The 27,796-nt window shown below is 35.6% G+C and overlaps 1 protein-coding gene across 2 annotated transcripts; it reads left to right on the top strand.

Annotated features, from left to right (window-relative positions):
• The first annotated feature begins 1,526 nt into the window (after positions 1–1,526).
• Positions 1,527–25,289, top strand: LOC136246224 (lutropin-choriogonadotropic hormone receptor-like). 2 transcript variants are annotated; one of them, XM_066037661.1, is made up of 11 exons: positions 1,527–1,919; positions 9,230–9,301; positions 9,429–9,500; positions 10,322–10,387; positions 10,799–10,870; positions 12,280–12,345; positions 16,477–16,548; positions 17,395–17,466; positions 19,173–19,241; positions 22,921–24,444; positions 24,909–25,289. In XM_066037661.1, the coding sequence occupies exons 1-11, from the start codon at positions 1,540–1,542 to the stop codon at positions 24,910–24,912; spliced, it is 2,469 nt and encodes an 822-aa protein (XP_065893733.1). In that variant the 5' UTR covers positions 1,527–1,539; the 3' UTR covers positions 24,913–25,289. The 2 variants fall into 2 exon arrangements, with proteins under 2 accessions (XP_065893733.1, XP_065893728.1); XM_066037656.1 differs by having other exon boundaries at positions 22,921–25,289.
• The last annotated feature ends 2,507 nt before the right edge of the window (positions 25,290–27,796 follow it).

Raw genomic sequence — 27,796 nt, 5'->3', positions numbered from 1 at the left:
ACCTTTCTCTGTCAGCAAAGATGAATGGGACACAAAGGAGGACACTGGTAAGTCCATGATGAATGCATTGTACGTACTGTGATATGCCAAAAGGAACCTGTCGGGCTGAAGCGACGTCGAACAGTGAAAAAATCAAGCCCGTAGCCTTAGCCGTTATCGAGTTACGCTTGTCTGAAGGTATCAGTCAGTCAGTTACTTACTCAGTCAGTAGAAAATTCCGTTGAATAAAATTTTTTTAAATTCCATAGCAACTTGTTGAACTGAAGCGTTTCAGGTCGATCTGAAAGCTTGTTTGGGCTTAGTTTTACCTCACCAATACTGCCTCATCATCGTAAGAGAAAATTGAGGCTGGTTTTTGGGTGATATTATTTCGTGGGCCACACCTACTCCTTTGTGGTCCCTACTATACAGTTCTATCGTACCGTATGATTATAATCATTTTTATGTTGCACAGAAGCTGAGCATGCACCCAGCAGAGCTGACTGCATGGCCGATATATGGATAAATAACTAATATACTATAGCCCTAGTTACTGCAAATTCAGAAGTCTTCACTTCTTCGGTATCTGAATAGTTCTTCTCCAGGTGAAATCAATGATACGTGTACATGGAATTTCACGCTAAAGGGGATGGCTCATGTGGCAAATCAGCATGAAGGTGATACTCAGTCACGTGACCACAGGAGTCATCCCTTCAATATGAAATTCATACTTTTGCAGTGTAAAATTGTGGAAGAAGAATATGACATATCAATACTACACCACTGCTAGGGTACTATATAAAGCATAATAATTATTATTCTGTCTACAAGGACAAGTCTACATAGCAAAGAATTCTCCGGCAGCGAAAGTGCCCAGACATATTTCAACAACAAAAAGTCACATGATGTCTCTTATAACCTATGATCTATCTTTTCCCATTGAAGAAGTATAGCTACAATTCTAAACTGAAACGAGATGATTGCCCACAGAAGGTTGGATTACAGGTCAATGAGGAAGAGACATCCAAAGCTGTCTCCATTCATCTGTTTATGGTCAACATAGTCCACCGAAGCAAACTAGCAACGAACTTTTCAGAATTGCATATTTCCACAGAGATTTTTAATTTTTTTGCCAGGAATGCTAGCATCAGTTGCTTATCAGCTGTGCCTTGATTATACTGTAATCAAGGCACAGCTGATAAGCAACTGATAATACATGAGATTAATAACTCCTGCTCAAGTAGCTAGCTATTGTATTTTTTCAATTGGAACAAATACCCATGAAATTGTAGATGGGATACCTTGTTATTGTATATACTTATTAATTGTATCTTGTAGCTAGCTAGTCATTAACAGGTATAATAATTATCTCTTGTAAGAGCTTTATTATTATGGCCATGGGCTCCTCAGTTCACCTGTACTACAAAATTAGTAAACAACAGGAGCATTCGGGACAGCCACTGACTGGGCATTGAACCTAATAAGGGGGTTTACGCAATAATAATGTTTGAGCGGCGCGCGCTTGTTTTGAAAACTTAAACTAAAAAGAGGAGGGCTGAAATGTGGAATCCAGTCAGACTACAGTTCAATATGGCTACAGCGTTATTCCTTGCTCTATTGGCGATGCGATTAGCGATAGTCCGTGGGGTTATATGTAACAACGATCCTAGCTTGGATCGCGACGTGTTTGAGGAACATGGTTGTGCGTGTGGAACAATCGACAGTCTCAATGAAGGCTTGAATCTGAAAGATCTATACCATCAAGCATTCGAAGATTGTCATGAAGATGACAGATTAGGAGACAGATATACGATCGATTGTTCCTTCAGCACGCTGGGCAACGACGAAGACAGCATTGCGAAATTGTTGAACAGGACCATGTTGGATAGGCTACCGGATGGACCTGGAAATGTGTCACTGTACGAGAACATCACGTGTTTGTAAGTGTAGTCTCGTGTACAGTATTGTAACTAATTTTCGTGAATAGCTAGTTACTTATCAGTCAATCAATCCTGATGTTGTAAGGTCTCTGTCTCTGCTATGGGAGTGTTGGCTATGTTGTGACCATAATAGCTAGTTGGACCATAATAGCTAGTTGATCAGGTAATGATAGCTGGCAGTGAATTGATTATCAGCCATCTAGTAGGACTAATACACATCCATATGTGTGACCAGGCCTGCGAAAATAGAACATGTCATAAAATTTGCCTACTTTTTCAAACTTTCATGGCTCATAACTTTCCAGTGCATCATGCTATGGCCATGTAATTTTGAGCCTTTATTTCATATTTAATTGGCTATTTGATACAAATTACAGAATGGAAATAGTGTATTGCAATGCTGAGATATGACTGATTGTGTGTCAGGGTGTAGTTTGTGCCCACATGCTCTAGCTATTTTTGCTGGCTCGGTCACATTTGTATTTGCATGTCATAGGATTAGTTACAATGAGGGTACAGTGTTTGTGTTGTAATGAGTGCATTTTTGTGATACTGTTACTGTAAGTCATATTATATATAATAAATGTAATCAAATGCCGTACCCGTAGTGATTAATAATCTATGGCCATACCAAGCCAAGTACCCTGTGGTCATAACTGAATGAGTATCATTTTAAAATTGTAACAGAGTATATTTACAGGGACCGTACACCGATAGATTACATCAATTATATTGGCAATGATTATGATTTTTTGATTGTAATCCATTTATAGAGTGAATATAAACAAAGCCCTGATGTGTACATGAAACCACAGTCAGTAAGGCAATCAGCATACACAAAAGTTTAGTCATCTTTTCTAGAAGTGATATCAGTAAATATTTTTTTAAAGATATTCATTCCAAATTCCAGGAAAAATTATCATCATTGTCACGCTAATTACAAAAAAATTATGTGTCATTATTAGTACTGCATTTCAAAGAATTGCTTTTAACGTTATTTCCTGTGGCTTATTCACTATGGCAATATGTAACTAATGTGTTTTTGCAAAGTGTGGTACATAAGATCTATACCATAGTTATCACAACAATAATAATTGGTCTAGCACATATTAAGTGGTTGTATTATTATGGCATGCACTAGTGTAGTATAGGACTGCTGTAATCTGTGTTTACTTCATAGTATAATGAAGTAGGTTTTTCACTTAATCTACACTGGTTATGATATCTTGGCTTATGAGACTTGGATTATTTCTACATTATAATTGCTAAATAGCTCGACAAACACCTCATTAGGGTAGTGTCTCATGAAAGTGCACATACCTGCTAAGAGCTGGGATAAAGGTACATATATCTTGAGTTGTTTCAAAAACTACACTTTCATTATCAGTCCTTTATTCAATTTAAATTTGCCATAGTGTATAGCTAATTAGAAGTACAAGAATGTTCTGTATATAGTACCCAGTATGTATGTTGTAACAGTAGAAGTCATACAGTGATGCCAATGAACATCAGGGCTTTATCAAGTACTGAATGACACTAATAACTCAATGCAAAAAAATGCTAACTGTATGATATTCACCCATGTATGTTAGTAAAGCTGTACTATGGTCAGACAGGCAAGTATTACTGATACGTTTTGTACGTACATAATGGTGTTACCATACAATTAAAATTTTGTTATTAACTTGATATCTGTAACTTATTTTCTTTTGTATTCATTGCTGTTGGAGTGTGTGCATACCAATTGGGCTTCATGTATAAATTGCAGCTCTATATAGTCGGTATTACGTATTTGTGTGCAAGCTGTGAATGCTATCAACTGCTCCCACATTTCGAAATATTTGGTGGCGAACGTATTATACGATGTCTGGGCTTATAACAGAATAAACATTTGCCTTAGCATTAAATGCAAAACTGGAAAATGGAAAACTGGGAAAATCAATATGCACCATTGTAAGCCCATGCAAAGTTAATTATATGTTTCTGGTCTTACAAATTTCCCAAAATTGACCAGGTGACCTGACTTGTTGTTTTTACAACATTTTGATATGGTACACTACATTTGACATAACAGTACATGGAATTATAGAGAAAAATAAAAGTACTGTATGAAGTTAGAGTATCCTTATAAGACAATAATGTGTACAATACAGGAAAATCTTTCAACAGATATAAAATAAATTAGGAATTTTAAGTTCGATTAGGGATCATAGAAATAAAAAGTAGGGAAACAAGGGAGTCACCTTACCTGCAAGTATACTTGTGAACATTTAATCCCTAATTCAGTCTATACCCCAAGACCTAAGGGATTAAATGTTCACTAGTATATCTGCAGGTGTAGGCAACTCCCACTTTTTTTTTCTATGATTCCTAATCGAACTTGAAATTCCTACTTTTTCCTTAAACTTGTTTGTTTACTTTCTTTTTGTAACATTATTATGACTGGTGAACCCACGCATACCGCATCAAAAGAAAGGATGGTGCCAGAATTAATGCTTTCGTCTGAACGCATGCCCCAGCTATCAAATACTGCTTCGAAAGTGCAGTGGCCATTACGCTTCACTTACAGCTATGTTCAGCCTGTTACACAGTGCTACAGACAAAAAAAAACAGTAGAAGAAGTACCTCTGCAACAATCCAATCAACACGAAAATATGATGATTTGCGTGCCCCCAACTATCAATTACTTCCTCGAAAGTGCAGCGGCCATTACGCTTCGCTTTACTGCTATTTTCAGTCCGTTACACAGTGTTACAAACAAAGAACAGTGCTAGAATTGTCTCTGCAATCAATCCAGTCACTACAGAAAATACAAACGATTATTTACAAATGTACTGTAGGGAAGCCATGCATCACATTACCGCGAATCGACAGGGAGGCAAGCAGGCAGGCAGTTAGTCAGTAGAAAATTCCATTCAATAAATTTTTTTAAATTTCGTAACAATTTATTTGAAGCCTTTAAGATCGTACTGAAGGCACTTTTGGGCTTGGTTGTACGTAACCAAATCTGCCAAGGTGCCAGGATGGAGTTGTGAAACTGGTTTTTGGGTGACTTTTTTGGCTAGGAAAACCCAATCTCCACGATCCCTAATATACTTTACTACCATACTGTATGGTACTACTGTAACTGTATGGTACACTACCGTACTGTATGATTTTATGGTGATTGTACAATTCATTCAGCAAAAATTGACCAGGAATGGAACCAGAAACACTATATAATTAACCAGCTTTTCGTAGCCTAAAGCAGGACTTGATACACTGGCTAACATATTGTTACAATAGTCTGATAGATTCTTTGTTGAAAGGAAATAATCATGCTGCTTAAGTTTGATAAGAAAGTAATTGTCACTTGTTCAGAGGTAATGAGACATTATAGTAACAATTTGTACAAACACATATTTCATAGCTCAACTATGGAATATCTGATGTACCTACTGTTTTCTGTAAACTGTGTCCCCATATTTGCATAGATGTATAGTTTGTACATAGTTGTGTACATTGTGTGGGTATAGGCATTGTTGATAATGTTAGATGTTATTAAACATTGAAATAATTCATAAAAATGTGCATGGAAGAATTTATTGTGCGTTGTTGTCTATATGATTGTATTATTGTATACACTGAAGCCCCACTTGGTAGCCACCTCCTTAACATAGTCACTTCAAGCATAGCGTAATGCCATGCCTGCAATTCTTCCTGCCTAAATAGTGCTCTACACTTCAGACGTACATATCTTCATATCATCTATACTTGCTTTACATGAGATATAGTGGAGATAAATTTGGGCCGTGTTAAACTTTAGCAAAGCTATGTTATGTTTGACACAATAGTTTTGGATATTCCCCTGATTGATAAGAGGTGTTAGATTTTACAAAACAAATTTCTACATTGTATACCGCTTTGATTTTAGATCCTAAATAAACATGAAAGCTAAACACTTTCAGTGTATTTTAAAGACCTGAATTGATGTCAATTTAAATTACACTATAGTACATGCTCCACAGTGTAATTCCCAACTACATAATATTTACACTATTATTATATTGTACAGTGTGGACACTTGTCAATTGCATCATTTAGCTAGACACCTACCAGTGTAGACTGGTCACCACCTACCAGTGTAGACTGGTCACCACCTACCAGTATAGACTGGTCAGCTTGACAATACGTATGTAACTGGGTCTGCAAAAACAGGGCATGTGGGCACATAAAATTTGCCTACTTTTTCAAACTTTCATTCACCATAACTTTTTATGCCACTGTGCTATGGTCATGTGACTATTAAACATCTTATAATAAACATTTACAGAATACAAATATTCTATTCCAGCACTGAGATATAACCAGTTTTATGACAAGGTGCCCAATTGCCCTGTTTTCGCAGACCAGGTCACATATTATGGTGTTTCAGTTGGTTTCTATTATACAATTAGTTTACATAGTACTGCATGCTATGCTCAGAGAGATGTTTGTTATCATTACTCAGTCACATCATGATGATAACTATGTGATAATCATCAAACACCACTTATTCATTGATCACTCTCATTTAATTGGAATTCCTGTGAATGTCATTATAATCCTTCAATATTGTAGTACACATCATGTGACTGGCTGAACAATATCTAAATAATTGTTTGCATCACAGCTCAAGCTGCCGAAGTGAGATAAGTACACAATGACATGTACTACAATCTAATTTTCTCATAGTTGCTACATGTGACCCAGTCCGGGGTCTTATAGCCTTTTTAATTGCATGTACGTACTTGGCTACCTGTAACTTGCCTTGTGAATGTGGTAGCACCCTGCAATTTAGTCCCCTTATACCCCTAACATAGCACTATGGCTTGGTATAATATGAAGGTGATAGGTTGAAAACATGAGTTATGATTAGTCAAACTTGACAAATTGGAAAGGCTATAAGACCCCTTTTTGCATACTGGGTCACATGTTATATTAATGTCCAAGTTTCTGATAACCTGTAATAACAACTTCTCATTTGTAAGGTGTTCTACAGGATCAGTGATTGATTTTGACATTGCCTGCAGGACTGGGTCTGCGAAAAGGAGTCTTATAGCCTTTCCAATTGTGTGTGCTTGGCAACCCATAACTTAACATGTGAATATGGTCCCACCCTGAAAGCTGGTCACATTATAATTCCTACCATAGCACTATTTCGTAGTGTAATATGAAGGTGACAAGATAAAAACTCAATGGGTTATGAGTACTGAGATACGTAAATGCAAGGAAGTGTATGACGGAGCCTGAAGGTATACAAACTGTTAAGTAATAATATTTTCAGTGTGCAAGTTGATATGGCTGGAAAACTGAGCTGATTACCAGATATTATTTTACAAAAACATACCATATGTACTAGAGTGTACAGATCGATGTACATTGAGCATTCATGCACACAGCACACTACAACCACATATCCTCATACCTGATTTTGGAAAACATACAAAATGAACAAATGGCATGATTGGGAATGCCATCTTGTGTTGGTGGAACTTTACAACTTGTCTATGTTCCCAAATAAAAGATATAGGCTCGGGTAATACGTGTTTTACTTTTGCAAATTCATTGTACATACTTTACTTGTATAGTTGGGTCTTATCAGGATGACTGCATCATTTATTACCTGTGACATTTATTATTAGTGATTTACAACTGTGGACTATTTCTTGGAACAGTTATCTAAGTGTGTGTGTGGGAATGTAACAGCAAACAAGTTTTCATCTTACATCTGGTACTGTATGTAGAGTGTACCTTTGATGTGTGAAGGAATTTTATGTATCAAAAAAGTTTATGTACATTAATTTTAACTAGCTACCATGGTAGCAGAAACTAGCATGCTGACCAAGTTTGAATCACTACTAGTCTGGGATTTTTCTACACTTAATAGACATCTGATATCAAGACTCTGTCTGTATTAACAGGTTTTAGCCTTCTCATTGTCTACTCTATACAAGAAAAATGACACTTGAAATTTTGCAGTGTACTTTATGTGCATCAGAATTCATAATATTACACTGAAACATTACTGTATATAACAAATTAAGTAATTTTTACAGATCAATGAATTCAGGATTTTCACAGTTTACTGCACTATAAAGATCGTGGACAACTAAGCAACTGCAAAATCTGTGAAAATCATGTTCCTCAAAAATTGACATTATACGGTGTCTTATTTGATTTGATAACACTTACAGGCTGTATGTAATAAACTTCCTTTTAAATTTTTTCTCTCTTTCTGTGTTTATTATTGGCCAAACCTTAAGATTTCATTACAATTATCATTTCTTTGAAATTACATTAGCCCCACAATGTTTATGCTTTACACCTATGTCCTTGTTAGATTTCAAAATCACTGGAATCTTTGTTTGTGGGTGTTTGTGTATTTTAATAGTGATGTAGTCATCCTTGTGTATTAGTTATCAACTTTATCACTTATGACATTACATCATCACAATTTCTTTGGCTTCATGTGTTACTCTGAGAATCATATCACCACCCACTTTATATAGGGTTTGTCTGCCTTCAATAGAGTTTCCATTGCCAAATTCTTGGTTCTCTTCTGTAAAGGTTGTAACTTTTTATCAGGTTCCTAGTGGGATACAGTAGCTAGTTACTAATAATATGTGTAACCAATCTCTGGTCCTGCTAATGCAGCCAAGATTTTGTGGCCACATGATGAAATTCCTATCTATTTCACTGCTGTTCAATAGCACCGTAACATCTGTCACAGAACCAATGTATCTAAATGTTAGAGGTTGCTGCTATATGGACAATGGAGTACTATATTACACATGGAGAAGCCATGGCAATTTTATTCACTTTACTGAATCCCTATCAAATAGTACAGTGACTGTGTGTCATTAAACTGCTTGTTAATTCCAATTTTTCAATATATTTTTGAGTCTCCAGTATATCCATAAGTGCATCTTACTTGTACACAGTTACATGTGTGTGTATGTGTTTAGATGTGTAGTATGTATGTAGTGTGTGTGTGTGTATGCAGAAGATTTATCCAAACAAGCACAGCATAATTCATGTACAAATACTGCCTGTATTTATTCCACCTATTATGTTTTGGTGTTGGAACAAGTTCATAAAATTTACCTAGACTCAGACAACAGCAGACCACAAGCCCAATAGTGAATTACATTAGAATCATTAATAGATTAGTGGCCCATTGTGTCTCGGTATATGGGGTTATTTGAATTAGTACTGACTAAAGTAGCTATGGGTAGCATTAGAACACTATTATTTTTGCTGTGACATTAGTACTAATTTTATTTCTGTAGACTCCTCAATGGAAACAATATCACACATATCACTTATGACCATATGAAGCAATTCCCCAAGCTGAAACGGCTGTAAGTGACTTTGTGTGTCTGTATGTCTGTTTGTCTGCATGTAGTGTGTGGTGTGTGCAAATACAGTATTTAATAACAACTTGAAGTCAGTTTTTATTTATATCATACAGTGCATAACTTGCTGTAGGTACTTGGATACCACTCAACTACAGAAAATTGATGATGATGCCTTAATTGATAACACTGAGTTAATAACCTTGTAAGCAAATTAACTTGTCTGTTAAATTAATAATTTTATGTTGTGTTAATAATTATTTGAAATCTTGAGAGCAACTGGTTTCCTGAAATTGTTTTCGTAAAGACGCTGTGCATTTGCTTCTGCCCAGTGTGTGACAAATGAAAATCTGGTGAAAGTGCACTGTACACCCTGTGGAACTTACAGGCGAGTAAGATTTCTCTGAGGCATATACTTTGTGCCAATTTGAAATACCAGTAAATCTGATTTCCAAATATGCGTGAAGTGTCAACAGGTTTTCCGAATAGGTTGTGCGGATGTTGTAACAACCAAATAACAAAAGCATAGGCCTTGTAGGCTACCAGAAATAGTATATCCCTTCAGGTCCAAAGGGAATGTGTCATTTATTCATGCAAAAGGTATAAAAGCAGATTACTCAGATTATATGTCATGAATATAACTACAGCTTTGCAAGGAAAAGTTTTGTAATAAAACACTATAAAATGGTTAAGTTAGTAGTTAGTGTTTTTGGTGGTTTAAAGCAGTTTGTTTAAGGTGCCGTGTAAAATGAATTCAGTGGTAACCTGTTCACAGCTTTATATACATCCTGTGCTGACTCTCTCAACTATTTATTTATGTTCTTAAATATGCAAAGATCTTATTCATAAAAATAATTCAGTTTTCCGTTTTGAAAATATATCCTTAAAGTATTTGTTAGTTAGCTTTGTAAAAATGTGTAATGGCATGTAGTTTCAATGTTTGTGTGTTCTATTAAGTGTGTTCTTCTTTGTGTGTTCGTTTGTGTGTTCTATTGAGATTTTTGTGTTCAATCTTGACAAATTAAGGAACATTGCCAATAATGGCTTAAAGGAAATTCCATTTCTTGGACATCTACGGAACTTGGAAAAATTGTGAGTTTGTAGTGTAGACATGTGCATGTACATATAAGTGTATTGTGCAGACATCTCTGTGATACTTTATTACCATTGTGTTCTGAACAATTCATAGGTGTAGCAACCCAGGGGGGCGATTTTCTGATTACAAATTTTAAAAAGATCGAGATACTCTAATAGAGCAGTCAGTTATTCTAATAAAGTAGACACAGTATTCAGAGAAGTGCTGCAAACTATGAAGTTGTGAATAAGGATTTTTATGTGCTTTATCAGTGATACAATCTATATTATTTAGTGGAGGGCAGTCATTCTTAGTAGCTAGGTGTCGACTTTTTTTTTTGCTCTTTAACACCAAACTGGAACCCCCCTATCTAAAAATATCTTGCTACACCTACGAACATTATGGATGGTCTACTTTCATCCTTGTAGCTATGCAGGTAAAAATGATATAGAGAATGTCAGAGTTGACGCCTTTGTGAACAATACAAGATTGCAGTTATTGTAAGGAGCAGAAGCTAATATGTTGCATAAATGTGTACTGATTATGATTATGGTGTATATGGTCTGTAATAACCACAGGTTCCACATCTATACATAAACACTATTGTGCATACTGTACATATTTGCAACATAATGCTGGAGTCTTCCACATGTACAAATTCAAGAATTGCATTTCAATACTAGCAATAATACAGTATTGTCTTCCAAGGTGTCTATAGTTGAGGTGTGTGCATTTCAGAAAAATAATAACATTGATGGCTGACAGCACTTGGATTGCATTACCAATCTTGGATCAGGCACTATATCAGCTTAAATCTCTCTCTCTCTCTATTTTGGGCAATTCATACAATCAATAAAGTTTTATTCCTTTTAATACCTTGTAGTATTAGCGGCACGACCCAAAAATTGTGCACTTTTTCATAAAGCCATGAAACTTTCCACATAAATAGTAGTCCTCAATACATGTATTTTTAGATATAGTGCCATCACAGATTTGACCTTTGGTGACCTTTACTGCTATTTTTGTACAGAAAATTGATCGTTCTTGTCTTTAACTCCCTGAGGCAGTAATTAACCTGTTAAAACATGGTACCAAACAAAAGATCTTGCTGATAGAAACAACTTGGTTTTTATTTGAAGTCAATAGGTGATTTCATTCTTAAGATATGAGTATTTTTATTCGCTGCAAAATTTGATAAATTTATGCATAATTATCTGCCCACAGGTAATTCACACCTCGAGGGCAGGTAAATATATCAAATTTTGCATCTAGTAAAAATGATCATAACTTTGTAATGAAATCACCTATTGACTTCAAATAAAAAGTGTTTCTATAAGCAAGATCTTTTGTTTGGTACCATTATTTTGACAAGTTAATTTTGCCTCAGGGAGGTAAAGACAAAAATGATCAATTTTGTATACAAAAATGGCAGTAAAGGTCACCAAAGGTCAACTCAGCAATGGCACTATATCTAAAATTACATATCATGGGGAGTACTATTTATGTGGAAAGTTTCATGGTTTCATGAAAAAGTGCACAATATTGCCAATTTTGGGGGCTATGCCGCTATACTATATTGCACTGTTTGCAGTTGTATACAGTAGCGGAATAGTGACCTGTATTTCGTTTAGCACTAAAGATGCTCTAATTGAGCAGTCAGGTGTTCTAGTATAGTAGTCACACTACTCTTCTTCTACTCTTCTTTTCTTGTCTCTTCTCTTCTACTCTCTCCTCTACTCTTCTTAATTTTAAATTAGTTGTCTGTAAGTCACCTTCTAAATTTTCAGGATGTGCCTTTGGTATATTATAGAACGTATAATATAATAGTCGTAAAATCTTTAATAATGTTGTTGTGATGGTACAGAGTATGTGGTTGGTGTTATTGGTGATTATTTTACTGCACGTTTAGAAGTATGCCACATAATAAGTTGAAAGACATGCCAAACATTAGCTACCATATGGAGCTGAATAAAATGTACGTAAGTGTATGTTAATAGAACTGTGTCAGTGTGTGTAATAGAAACTGATGCTTATGTTCATAGTTGAAACCTCTCTTAATTGTCACCTGAGCTGGCCAGTCACCTCAGCATAATGGTCACATTACTAAGATTCCCACCAATTCCAAGCAGTCTGTAGAAAATTAGTTTACATTAGGTTACATCTACGTATAATGTGTACAGTATAACAGCCAGCTTTTGTAATCCCAGACAGTATATACTTCACTATCAATAACCTTTTCACCAGAAACTATATAGCAGCACTAATTCATGGCACAGTTTGTCTACTGTACAATAACCTCACTCCATGGTTCTGTAACACCATGGGATACTATTAATATTATTGCTCACCACATGGTTTTATAGACATTCATGGTTGTATAATCATACAGTACAGTCGTACTGTATCGTACAGTCGTACTGTATCGTACAGTATGATAGTACTGTATAGTATAGACCACAAAGGAGTAGGTGTGGCCCATGAAAAAACATCACCCAAAAACCAGCCTCACTTTTCCCTGATGACAATGAGGCAGTATTGGTTAGATAAAACTAAGCCCAAACAAGCCTTCAGATCAACCTGAAACGCTTTCAACAAATTGCTATGAATTTTTTTACAAAAACAAATTATTAAACAGATTTTTCTAGTGACTGACTGACTGACTGACTGACTGACTGACTGACTGACTGACTGACTGACTGACTGACTGACTGACTGACTGACTGACTGACTGACTGACTGACTGACTGACTGACTGACTGACTGACTGACTGACTGACTGATGCCTTCAGATGAGCATAACTTGATAATGACTAAGGCTACGGGCTTGATTTTTTCACTGCTCGACATTGCTTAGGGCCAAGAGGTGCCTTTTGGCATACCACAGTTCTTCATGGACTTACCAGTGTCCTCCTTTGTGTCCCATTCATTTTTGCTGACAGCAAAAAGTGTTGATTTGGCAGTAGCACATAATGGCTTCCCTTCATAACAGAAAATCATCCATATTTTTCATAGTGGCTACTTTGACTGCAAAGGTGCTTTTCGAATAGTTCTTGATTCGTAATGTTGTGTAATGGGTTGAACATAGCTGACAATGAAGCGTAATGCTATTTCACTTTTCAGACGATAATTGATAGTTGGGATGCACGGCACCATTGCTTTCTTTTGATGCGGTATGCATAGGTTCACCAGTCACAATAATTTTATTTTACAAAAAAGTTAAATGAACAAGTATACTCAAGTACACAAAAAATTGGAATTTTCAACTAGAGCAGGGACCATAGCACATCGATAAAAAGTACTGAAACAAGCTGGAGTACACAATAATTATTAAATCACAATAATACAATAAGAAGTGTTATATCCCTACTGTGCATGGTATCTTGAACACAGTAGAAATATAACATTTCTTATTGTTTTACTGTGATTTAATATCATGCACTACTCCAGCTTGTTTCAGTAGTTTTTATCAATGTACTGTATTATGGTCCCTATGCTAGTTGAAAATTCCAATTTTTGTGTACTTGTACATATTAGGGATCATGAAGGTTTGCATCTAGCTCTCTTATAAAATAAATTATATTCAACAGAAACCAGCCTCACAACACCTTCATGGCACATTGGCAGTATTGGTTAGGCATAACTGTGTCCTCCTTTACAGGGCCTGATTTGGAAATGATCTAACAAATCCCTTTATGTGGTTGGACATACTCAGTAGTACTAATCAGAAACTTTCAAGTGTTCAGACATTGGCCAGAAATGGTCGGAAAATGGGAGATGTCTGACTATAATTTCAGGCTCTGCCTTTGTGTCCCATTTACCTTTTGCTGATGACACAAGGTGTCAATTTGCAGTAGTGCCACACAATGAGTACATTTGTAACAGGAATTGTTCTAGTTTTCTGTTGTTAAGGGATTGGTTTCAGAAGTCCTTCTCATAGTGTCCTTTTTTGGAAATGTTGTGTAATTGGCTGAACAGCTGGAAATGAAGTGTTTCAGTAATTGATAGTTGGAGCGTAAAAACAATAAGCCTGGCACCATTCTTTCTTCTAGTGTAGTATCATCTGGTATGCATGGGTTCACCCGTCATGTTACAAGAAAGTTAAGAAAAAGTTTGATTAGGGGTCAAAGAAATAGTGAAACAAGAGAGGTTGCCTACACCTGAAGATATACAGTGTACTAGTGGACATTTAATCCAAAATTTAGTAATGGGTATAGACTGAAGTAGAAATTAAATGTCCACTAGTACATATATCTTCAGATGTTGGCAACCTCCCTTGTTTCACTACTTTTTGGAAAAAAATTTGATACCCAAGTGAGCTTAAAATTCCTATGTGCTTAAAATTCCTATGTGCTTAAAATTCCTATGTGCTTGTTACTAGTTAAGGTGGCACTGAACCGATTAAGTCCAGCCGCACAAAACAATTCCACGCACTTAATGAACTATTTTAGAGTGGCCCAAAACTTTGCTAGTGTACAACTAAATCTACGCCTTAAAAGCTGTTGTGATAGCATGTGATACTTTAGTTTAGCATACAAAGTTTCGTGAAGTAACATGCCTTCATTTTTATCCTATAAAACTCTCAAGTTTTAACCCAATTTTTCAAATAACTTGGCCAATGAACAACCTAGCGCTAAACCACTTTGTTTCCAACCATTTCTCACCTTGTAGAACAATTCTACGCTTTCCTTTTCACTGATAACAACATGGAAAGTAGTGAAAATGCACACCTGTGGGCTACAACATTGACTAACAACTCCATCAAACCCAAATTGCAAAAATTCGAAGTGTACTATTGTAGAGTATCACTTAACCAATGCCTATACCAAATTTTGATGGTCTGTGGTGCATAATTTTGAAGTTATTTTAGTGAGAGAGGAGACGGTGTCGCTAATCAGGGCGAGGTCCGTATAACAGTAGTCACGCAATGGCAGTTGGTGCCATTTGCCAGTGTGCCGGAGTTGGGACAAGCTAATAGTTTTAAAGTGTGAATAACATTAGTTGTATCAACAAAAGTAGCTGGGCGGTCTGACAGAGCTTGTTCTGATAGTCCACTGAGATGCTTCGCTGTGGTCTATGAATTTCCGTGTTTATTCGCGCATTACCACAAATATGCTGTATGATTAAATTTGTGAGGCTGCCCTTAATCGGTTCAGCGCCACCTTAAATGCCTGCATAGTTTGGCAAGTTGTTGTACCATAGATTTGTTCACTTATGTAGCTAGATATAGCTATGGTCTTTCAACTTTTACCACTAACTAGCTAGCTATCTAAGGTATTTTACTCAACAACATGTTCAGAGTTTGCAGTTACTATAGCCAGCTGTTTTAGCTCATTCAGCTGGTGAAGTAATGTTGCCTCCACAGTATGTGATGGTAGTTTCTGACTCTTGCTGGCTTTCCTGCTGCTTTGTTCATGCCTGTTGTAAATTCATATGTAGTGTAACTAAATCTATACCTGTGCTATAGATGTATAAGCATCCACTATTGTAGTGCAAGTCCCTGGAACATTTGCATGAAGGCCTAGGATTTGTTTTAGGCCTTGTGGTTAAGTTAGGCAACCACATAACGATCTCTGGCAGATGTCACTTTAGACAGGTTTCACTGTATCAATGAAAGGTTAATTCAATGGCTACATGTCCATGAGCACACAGAATAACCACTGTAATCTCTAGCAAACGTATCATGATAAAGAGCTGAATTCGGTTTTTTTTTCAAACAAGGTGACTTACCAGTTGTGGCACTATTATGCAGCCTATACATACGTATCTACATAACCTTTCTTTGGTGCACGTACGTTTAGAGTTTTATTTTTAAAATTAATAAGTGTATGAATTCTAGTAAGAATTGCAACAATAGAAAGCAACAGAACAATAATATTATTCTCTGCATTGCTGGCTAGAGGGTTAATTGTAGCATTTACATTATGTATAATAATATTAATGATACAGAAAGAAGGTGAAACAAAATGGCACATGCCAGAAAATACTACGCATAAATTCTTTAGTCAAGCTATCACCTATGTATATGTATAAAATATGCACTTAAAAATGCATTTTAAAAATTTATGATGATTTTTTTATAAATTTATGTAATTGTTGCTGCCTGTAGTCATTTGGAACACAATCATATTCAAAGGCTTCCAGTCAGCAAATTTTATGGACTCGCTAAAATGCACGAGTTGTAAGTTACAAGTGTTATAAACTTATTCTTAGTAGTTTTTGTTTGTATGCATTTGTGACCCAGTCTGTAAAAAGGGGTCTTATAGTCTTTTCAATTATATGTACTTGGCAACCTGTAACTTGACTTGTGAATGCGGTATCACCCTGACATTTGATCCCCTTATATCCCTAACATAGCACTATGGCTTGGTGTAATATGAAGGTGATAGGATAAAAACATGAGGAGTTATGATTAGTCAAACATTACAATTTGGAAAGGCTATAAGACCCCTTTTCGCAGAACGGATCACATTTGTACTGGTATGCTTGCAGTGCATAATAGTACAAATCAACCAGCAAATCATATGCCTATAGTCTTCTATGTTTCAGGGCTGGTGCGAGCACTATTGCCACTACAGCAATGTGTACAGCAGATTTGCTGGTTGGTTGATATACTCTAATAGAACAGTAAGGCAATCCTTAAATTGAGAAAACATCGGGTTGTTTTTTTTGTTTGTTGTTGTTGCCAACTAACAGTGCTTAAAATAATTATACTCTCTGAATTTGTGAGCAGATATCACACAACCATAGCTTTATAGTTTCCACCAACCCTGTGTTTTCTTGCCGCATAGATATCATGTGCACTTTCATGTTTTACAATATCCTGGGTAATAGATATACACACTCGCAAAATGCACACATACACTACTCCAGTACAAACGCAGACATATAGACACACATACAAGCACTGCACATACAATCAAACAATCAACCATAAGTACATAATTTATTATAAAGCATAATTATACACAAAATTTATAATGGTGTCTTTGTATAATGTACTTTGTGTATTGACATTGTCATCCAGAGTGCTACATCACAACCACATTTCAAGATTGGAAGATGGGATGTGTAGAGATATGTGCAGACTAGCCACCTTGTAAGTAGCTCCACTGATGTAAAGTGTGTTGATGTACTTTAGACTTTAGTGTTTGCAGTATAGAGTAGTGGATATAATTATAATATTATGTACATGTATGTACAAGTATACAATACAGTGTACTGTATCAGTAATACAGTATTATTGTTATTATTGTTATTGTTGTTGTTGTTTAATAATACAAATATACGTACCAATCGCTAATACCACCAATGAGATAATTTAGCAACCAAAAAGCTTAGGCCACTTGTTGTCAAATACTTTGACGTACATGTAAGAGTGTAATGCATAATCCAAGGCTGCAGCAGATGTTGTTGTCAGACCTTCAGTGCTGGCCACTGTTAATAACAATAACAATAATCAGCTGTGCTCCCACATTGGTATACAGTAGGTTTAATTTCCTGATACTTTCACTGTGTAAAAAGTGGGATATAATATGGTATTTCCAGTGGCTTATTGAATACAAATAAGCCTTAATATAAATCCTGTATTATACTCATTTTATACTTTAGTATAATCCATACTATACTATTGCATATATGGTTTCAGTTTGATTACCACAATACTTGGAATAGCTTATATCTAATATAATGCCCACACTATACCATCGCATATATGGTTTCAGTATATTTAACACATTAACAGAAGTCTTACATGAGATTGTTAGTATAATACAGGTTATATCAAGCTTTTTTGTATTCAATAAGCCACTGGAAATACCATCTTATATCCCTCTTTCTTCACAGTGTTGACTGTTTTATTGTAGTTTACTGTACCTAGGTTCAACACCATATATTTTATAGTAGCTGCACTTGCATTGTGCCACAATTAATAAGTGCTTAAACATTGTTTTCAAACATTGAGTAGTAGTAGTAGTAGTAGTAGTAGTAGTAGTAGTAGTAGTAGTAGTAGAGTTTGAATAGTCACCGCATTGATCTTTTGAACTACAGTAGGTAATAAATGCCCCAGTATTTAATGCAGTAGCTGAATGCTCTTTAAGAGAATCTCAACCTTATTCCTCTTCCCCTGTACGTTTTCAGTGCACTTCCTTTATGCCTATGTATGTAAGTTGGATTATGTACCCCATGCAATCTTTAAACATTTGAGATGATGGAATAACAGGAAAAAATTGCATGTCATCATAAAAATAATGCTCGGCTAGTCTGTCCTTGCCATCATTGTTGACCAAGTCTTATATAGCTAGTGTTTTGAGTTCATTAGCATGTATAGACATTGCAGTTACAGTGGAACCTCTTTATTATGGACATTTTGGGACCCAGAATTTTTAGCCATTTTTTGTTGTAATATAGAGGTTTTCCTCTTTAAGAGGTAAAAGATGTACATGTATTAACCAGACCTGTTGGGACCAAATTTTTGTCCATATTATGGAGGTTTTTTCTATTGTGTCCTTAATTCAGGGAGTTTGTTAAGAGATGTTCCACTGTATTTCTTTTGAAATCATCTACGTACCTGTAATTCACTTTGATTAGCTTTCCATATAGTACTCTTGCCAAAATACTTGCTGCAATGAAATTTTCAAAAACTTTTGAGGAAACGTTTTCCATTTTAAGACAAATATATTCAGCATTCAAAGTTCAAATGTTTGTACAATTATAGTGTGTACTGTAGATATGTAAAGTAATGCAAAATATATGTACAGTTCATGTCAATGTATCTATCACATCACTGTTACTGCTATCCTACAGAGATATATCGCACAATCGTATCCAGACAATTGAAGAGGATGCATTTAGAGGATGTCATATTGAATACTTGTAAGTTTTCAGTTTTCTTGTAGTTAGCACTTTACATCTGGTATGTATGAAAGAAACGTTGTAAGTAAAAATGCATGCCATATAAAATCTTTTCCACAAAGCATCAACTGAGCAAAAACTTGTCTTGAAATTCATTCTGCGATATATAATAAAAAAAGGGGTGACCTGTCAAAAATTAAACCATTTGCATGGATGGAATAGTCTTGGAGTTCTAGCACTAGACAGATTAGAAAAGCAAGAAATTTGATCCGTACAACAACTACAGTATTATGTGACTATATTTTGTGACCAAAAATTGGGCATGTGGGAACATAAAAACTGCCTACTTTTTCAAATGATGATGCATCATAACTTTGTATTCCGTAAGTGCTTAGCCATTAACTTTTTAGTATTTATCAACAATTTAGTTGGCCTTACAATAAAAGTTACAGAATAAAAATATTCTATCTAAGTAGTGAGATATGAGATGTTATGTGACTGTGTAGTCTGTGCCCACATTCCCTATATTTGCAGGCCTGGTCACGTTTTACTAAACTGATCCATATCGCACGTTCATAGATCTATGTATGTATGACATTGCATTGTAAGCTAGAACTTTCATGTACATGGTAGGGATTAAGTGATCATAAGATGAACAGTTGACAGCAGTGGAAAAGTGGTAAAGGGCTTGAGCACATGTTCAAACCCTGAACATTTTTTTTTACTTCTCAGTGACTGTTCTATTAGAATATCGTGACCACACTTGTTTTTCACATAATTATTTGGTTTTTGCTTTATATTTCCTTAGCTAATACTCTCGGTACTTTTAAATCACAAAAGGTCTGTGCCACCATAGTCAGCCTATCTGCATACAGATTCTTAAGTTGTTTCTGTCAGTAGTTTAGCTTACAGGCATGACAAAAAATCACATTGTAATTTTGGAAAATGGCTTGTAATTTTGCTCTACACAAATTGGTAAATAAATGCTCTATAATATGCTCTGTACATCCTCCAAATTTGAAAAGAATCCAATAAGACTTGCACGAGTTATGGCAATGGTTTATAAGTATTATAAAATTAGCAGCAGAAGAAACATGCGAAGAAAATTAGACGAACTTTTTGAAAGCACGTATCCTGATACCCACTTAGCTATGGAAGATGTCTCACATCGAAGAATTTTTCATAGAAAAATGCATTATTTCAGGCTTTCCATTTGCCATTACTGAGGTACAAGGACATGGAAATAGCATTTTCTTGGTACCTTTAAAATATGCAGTTTTCTGTCACTCGCCCAAATGCATTGGCTTTCCTTGACCACACAACACACTATCATGTGTCTTGATACTGTGTATTGAAGCATTTAAACATGCATTAACCATGTAGCATGTGTATGTTTATACAGTAGACCCTCTCTTATCCGGCCCTCGATTATCCGTAACCTCGATTATCCGAAATCGGTTTTGCAAAAAAAAAATCACATGCGATTGTTTTCAAAACATGGCGACGGTAAAACGCAAACGGAAGGTGCTAACTGTTGATGAAAAACTGAAGATTTTAGAGTTGCTCGACAATAATTATTCCTTAGCAGCAATTGCAACAAAATATGACATGGGTAAGAGTACCGTGAGCGATATTAAAAGGGATCGCCAGAAACTTCTAGACTTCAAGAAGGAAACGCTAGATATGGGAATGCATCACCAACCAAGATGATGAAACTAGGAACCCTAGTGCGATACTGGACAAGGCTGTGTATTTGTGGTTTAAACAAAAACGGATGGACGGGATACCAGTGACGGGGCCCATATTGTGTGAGAAAGCCGTTCAATTAAGTAAGAAGCTGTTTGGAGACAACTACAAATTCGTTGCTAGTGAAGGGTGGAAATGGAGATTTTGTAATAGACATGGAATACGAAATATATCAAGCCATTGTGAAAAGTTGTCTGCTAATTATGATGCAGCTGTGGACTTTGTGCCGTCGTTCCGTGAATTTGTCAGAGCGAGGAACTTTCCTTTAGATAACGTCTTTAACTGTGATGAAGCGGGACTTTATTTTCGTTTGTTGCCTGAGAAAACACTAGCTGCTTCGTTTGAAAAGTCAGTTGATGGGCAGAAGAAGGCCAAAGATCGAATAACCCTGAATGTTTGCTCTAATGCTTCAGGCACTGTCAAACTGCCCATTCATTTTATTGGAAAAGCTAAAAAGCCCAGGTGCTTTAAAGGCATTAACATGGATCTTTTGCCTGTTGTCTACTCAGCACAAAAGAACGCATGGATGGAGTCTAGTTTGTTCCACGAATGGTTTCATAATAATTTCATTCCGTACGTCCAAGAGAAACTAGGCAAAGACTGTGAAACTGTGCTGCTTCTAGATATTTGTTCTGCCCATCCTGATGCAGATGAGTTGGTTAGTGAAAATGGAAAAATCATGGCTAAATTTCTGCCACCCAATGTTACGTCACTTATTCAACCTATGGATCAGGGTGTTTTGATTGGTTTGAAACGTATTTACAAGAAGAAGCTGCTGAGTAGAATGCTATTAGCAGATGAAGATGGTAGGTCTATCATAGACTTTTTAAAGTCTGTCAACATGAAGGTGGTGGTAGATCTCATTAAGGAGGCATGGGATGAGGTTAAGGCTGAAACACTGAGGAAATCATGGGAGAAAATCATACCAATAGACAACAAAGATGAAGTCATCCAAATGATAGAATTTGATGAACCTGCTGCTGATGTATTGATGATGGTGAGAATGTTAAATGAAGTCCAGAATGAAGAAAACCAACTTGAAGAAGAGGATGTGCTTGACTGGTTAGAGCAAGATAGAAATGATCAGGGTTACAGGGTCTACACTGATGATGAAATCTGTGAAGTCGTTCAGCTAGAAAATTCAGAAACTGGTGAAGATGATGTTGACCAAAGTGATGATGATGTTGATAGCAGTGAAGGGTGCACTATTTCTCATGGAGCTGCTGCAGATATGTTTGAAAAGTGTTTAAAATGGCTGGAATTTCAACCAGAGGCAAACATGTATAATTTGACGACAATACGTGAGCTAAGATCCCTTGCTATTAAAAAACGGTTTGCTTCAATGAAACAATGTACACTATCTAATTTTTTCCATGCGAAGTAACAGTGTACATGTACAACGTAACATTTCATTTCAATACAAGTACTGTAATTCAAATAAAGTGTACATGTGCATGTAAATATGCCATCCTAATGTCTCTTCAGTTATCCGAACGATTTCAATTATCCGAACACTTTATCAAATGGAAATATACACAGGGGGTCGGATAAGACAGGGTCTACTGTATGGTTTTATATATAACATTTGTAAACAGCCACAATTGTGCTTTGCTGTCAGTATGATAAGGCCAGAACACTCATAGGCACAAATACAGTACAACTTGATGCAATTTTTTTATTTGGACACCAAACAGTTCCAAGGGGGAAATTTTTTCCTCTTGATTACTATATGCTTACAAATTTTTGAGGGACGTTATTTTTGTGGATTTCACAGTGAACTATTTTCATCCTTGAGTACGATCAGTGCAATGCTATATTGAGTGAAGAATGATTGATTCATGAAAATAAAATAATGCAAATCTTAAAATTTGTTAATCTGTGGAAATTACATACCTCAAAATTTTGTATGAACAATTTACATGATATTATTGCATGTACCTATTACATGTTACAGAGATTTAAGTAACAACATCTTTGACTGGCTGCCACACAAGGACCTCAGGTTATCTGTAGAGTACATTAATGTCAAAGACGTATCAGAATTAATACAATTCCCACCAGCATACACAAATGGTACACAGACATTTCCAACACTGGATAATTTAATTGTAACCTATGCCATCCATTGCTGCTGGTACGAGGATTATGTGGTACACACACCCAACAATGCTGTGTTTGCAGACTTTAATGAAACTCAACTTCCTGAAAATTGTACCAAAGATAATATTTTATCTTGTTTCCCAGATCTGAATCGAACCCAAGTGAACCAAAGCCAAGTGGATTGTCCGAGTAGACCAACAAACTTTACAGAAAAAGACATTCCTTTTAATTGTACCCCTCATGGAGACCCATTTCATCCATGCTATGATATAATAGAATATCTCTGGCTAAGAATCATAATCTGGTTTGTGATAGTGATATCTCTATGTGGAAATGTTCTAGTCTTTACAGTATTACTGTATGGCGCTGTAAAGAAATCTTTGACTGTCCCTCAATTGATGATAATGAATTTAGCTGCTTCAGATTTCTGTTTAGGATTGTATCTCTTATTTATTGCAGCAGCAGACTTGGACACTGCTGGGAATTATTTTAACAAAGCTTTTGATTGGGAGAGAAGTGCGGCTTGTAAGACTGCAGGGTTTTTTGCTGTGTTATCCAGCACTGCATCAATCTGTATCCTTGGTCTGATAACGTTTGAAAGAATGACAACAATTGTTTTTACTTTTAGGAGCAGAAACATTATGACACTTATCAAAACAGCTGTTTGTTTAGTAATTGTATGGGTCGTTGCCTTCTTGTTTGCCATCTTCCCAATTTTTAAAATCAATAGTTATAACAGAATAGCCATTTGTCTACCAGTTGATTTACGAGACAAATCGGACAAACTACACATTGGTTTTCTATTGTTCTTCACTGGTGCAGTGTGTGTGTTTATCTTAATTTGTTATGTTATTCTGTTTGTAAGGGTACAGAAAACAACTTCATCTTTAACTACTAGACAAGAATTCAAGTTAGCTCTCAAAATAGCTGTCTTGGTGGTGACAGATTTTTTAATATGGGTACCTATTGCAGTGTTTGGCTTAGCAGGCTTGTTCACAGGTGATCCAATTATTAGACTCCAAGCAACAAAATATATATTGATCTTCTTGTTCCCAATTAATTCTTTTTTAAACCCACTGCTGTATTCACTGATGCAAAGTTCTTTTCGTAATCAAATGTGTGACGCAATTGCTAATCTTGGATTGTGTCAGGACTACCACAAGCATAGAAGGAATCACCAAAGAGGACTGTCATTTGCTACAACTAGTAAACAAAGTGGAAGTAGATTTCGTCTTAGTTCATTATCTGCAATATCATCCAATTCATTGATGAATTTATTTGGTAAAAAGTCTACTACATGTCAACTGCAGCAATTTACCAACCACTCACGCAGCTGTAGGTCGACATCATCTGATCCAAATGGATTGATTGAGGAAAAGTATCATTGGTGTAGTATTATGTATGCTGTTTGTATAATATAAATTTTGCCATACATGCTGAGCATAGCAGTTTTGATGTAGGGTTGTGCCAATTATTCCAGCATAATTTTAAATATAATGAGCTAGCAAAACATCAAGTTTTACAGTTCAATTGAAAATGTGCAGTGCATGTCAAAAGGGAAAGAAAATAACTCACTACACATTATCATATCTAAAGCACACGGCTGTAGTTGTAAAATGTTTCTTGGCTGATTTATGTTAATCAAAATGCTCTAATAGAGCAGTCACTTTAATGCTAGGAAATTGCATACATTCTTAACCATGATGTGGTTTCTGTGAAGGAAAGTATTTGCCTACATAACACCCCTTGTCTTTATATAAACCTATTTTATTTTAATCCAGCAATGTGTATGATTTTACAATACTACTGTATCATGACTAATTGTGAGTGTCCTTCCTTTAGTTGAATTGTATCCGGGTCATTGAGCATCACTCTGACCATAAACGTAATGGAGCAGTAATTTAGGGTAATAATGCAGAATCTAATACACTTCTCTCACAAACACTATAACGATAACAAGCAAAGATCACTCTACTATCCTGCCTCATTGCATCAGTGATTGTATACGCATTACCAACAGTGACTACGACATTACACCAAGTGGTAGCTCACTGGAAATGCACCACAACAAGAAGATGTACATGACAATGTTGTGTTTTGAATTGTTTTTGGTTGGATGGTTTTTACGCATCTTGCAATTGATTTAGCTTGTGATGATTAATATTAATTTTAATGTCATTGTATCATTATAATGTGCAATATCTCTTTTGTTATGGTCATATAATTATGTACAATTTTTTTACTCAGTTTATTTTTCCAAGCTTAGCCTTTTCTGGTTGCTACATGCAGCAATTCTTTGATGTGCATTATTATAGCTAGTAAGCTATACAAACTGCAAATATGATGAGATACTCTAATAGAGCAGTCGTCTAAACAAATTCATCCTGTGTTAACCACAAAACATTTATGGGTAAACTTTTTACCATACACTTTCTTTCAAACTCTAAAGCAAATAACAGTATAACATTTTGTACATGCACAACTTTTAAAGCAATTTTTTATGACACTAAATCAGAAACTTTTTACAAAGACTGAATTAGCTAACATCTAAAATTGTGACTACAAGAGATCGGTCAGTGATACACAAAATGATCAGCAATAAGACATGTAGCTATGGAACTAGTCTCTTTGCACGTGTTATAATAATTATAATTATCATTGTATATACACAAGGGAGAAAATAAGGCCAAATATACAGTATGATATCACACGTACAGACTCCTGTGGTGACAATATATAGGCAGTGTAAACAAGGGGGCCTGCCACCTGTTTCACAACACAAATCTCCGCATGCTGTAGCTAACACGCATGCATTCTATAAGCTACACACACTATACTGACACCACACACTATTCAGTACATGTACTGATGTACGCATGCGCACATGCATATGATGTTCCAGCTGCTATGGTCATGTCTACAGGGAAGGTATAAACTCTGAACTAGACTGTTTTTTTTGTTTTTTGGTTTTAGATTGCCTTTACTAAACATATTGGCTATTCATAGTCATAACTGCTTGAATATAAGTGTAACATGTCCCAGTGTATTAGCTATGGTATTAGTGATATATAATTAGTTTATCTCCTATTGAAATTTCATAGAAATGTTTACTTGTTACCTTCTCTACCAAATCATTCTATTTTGCAGATAAGAAATAATTATTCACATGTATAATGATACATCAATGTGTACATAAACAATGTAGTGGTACGACACAAATACGTAGCATTACAACTCACTACTTGGTATGATTATAACTGGGTAGCTGCTAATTGTACAAGTGTAATTACAGGTATATACTCGATTCGTATATATATTATATCATTTCTACATCTAATCCCCTGAAATTTTATACTGTGTCTGTGCAAGTCTAGCAGTTGATCCAGAATATCTCTCTTCAATACTGCTTACATTTTGGGGATCAACATGGGCTATCAATGTACACATTTAACTGGTATGCGAGTATGTGTGTATAGTCTGCAATAGATGCTTCGGTGGAGAATGTATATACAAGTGTATAGGCATTTCTGAAGGATACGTTTTCACAAATACAGCATCAAACACATTTAGTAACCCTAAAAAAATGCAACCCTGTACCCAAGAATGTAAAAATGAAATTTAAAAAGCAGTAGTTCAGTCCCCACCTTCCCATGCTACATATGGTTATGTACCCAATGGATCAACTGTAATCGCAATTGCATGATTCAGTGTATCTGTTTATCCTAGGCTTTCGCCAATTATGCTGGCATAGTTTCAAGCATAATAGGCTAGCAAAAGCATTATACATTATGCCAGCATAATAGAAAAATTTTCAAGATTTATAAAATGTGCAAAATACAGCAAACATAAATGCACTAAACTGTGATACTATATGTATGTTGGCTGATTATTTACATTTCATGGAATAATCTAATAAACCAGTCACTTACTCTAATACAGTAGTCAGGAAAGACTGATATACTCTAATAAAACAGCCAACTCTAGAGTATAATCTTGATTTTGAAAGCATAATTTTGCAGCATAATAAGCTGAATTTTTAAGCACTGTTATACTCAAAAGCACTAATAGGCAGTTTTCAAAGCATAATTAGGTCAAGCCTAGCTACATATGGCAAGACCACAGTCTAATAGGCTATTATCATAAGTACGGTAGTACTGTACATCCCTTGGTTTCCCTGCACCTTTTTTCCATACATTCTTTGTACTTTCTGGTAATCTTTTTTTCTGAGTATATGGAAAGTTCTTTCTTTAAATTACTGGTTTTTATTTGGTTAGTAACCTCTAAGCACAGGTTAGAAATAGAAGTTTCCTTATAAGGATCTTGTTTATGCCTTCCGGCAATATAATTGCTATTTATATTCCTATTCTTTCATGCGGTAGCGAACAACCTTATTCTAGTCATAAAAACATCACAGAATATGCTTTTCTATTCCAATTTTTTCTACAGGTAGCTAAATGTTGGTGGCTATCCACTGAAATACCAAAGATTCCTAATAGAACAGTCATTGCATGTAGTAAAAACTATTTTAATGTTTAAATTAGATTATTAATTTTGATGATCGCACCCATGAGGTTTTGGCAATTGAACATTAGAACCTAATCTATGAAATCGAAATGATACAGAGAGCAGCAAGATGGGTCCAGTCAGACTATAGTTCTCAAAGCAGTGTTACAGCAATGTTAAATAGCCTTGATTCAAGGCGTAAAGTAAATCAAATATCCCTTCTTCAC

Source organism: Dysidea avara, chromosome 2, assembly GCF_963678975.1.
Source record: "Dysidea avara chromosome 2, odDysAvar1.4, whole genome shotgun sequence".
Lineage (NCBI taxonomy): Eukaryota > Metazoa > Porifera > Demospongiae > Dictyoceratida > Dysideidae > Dysidea > Dysidea avara.
This window is presented reverse-complemented; position numbering and strand designations above follow the sequence as displayed.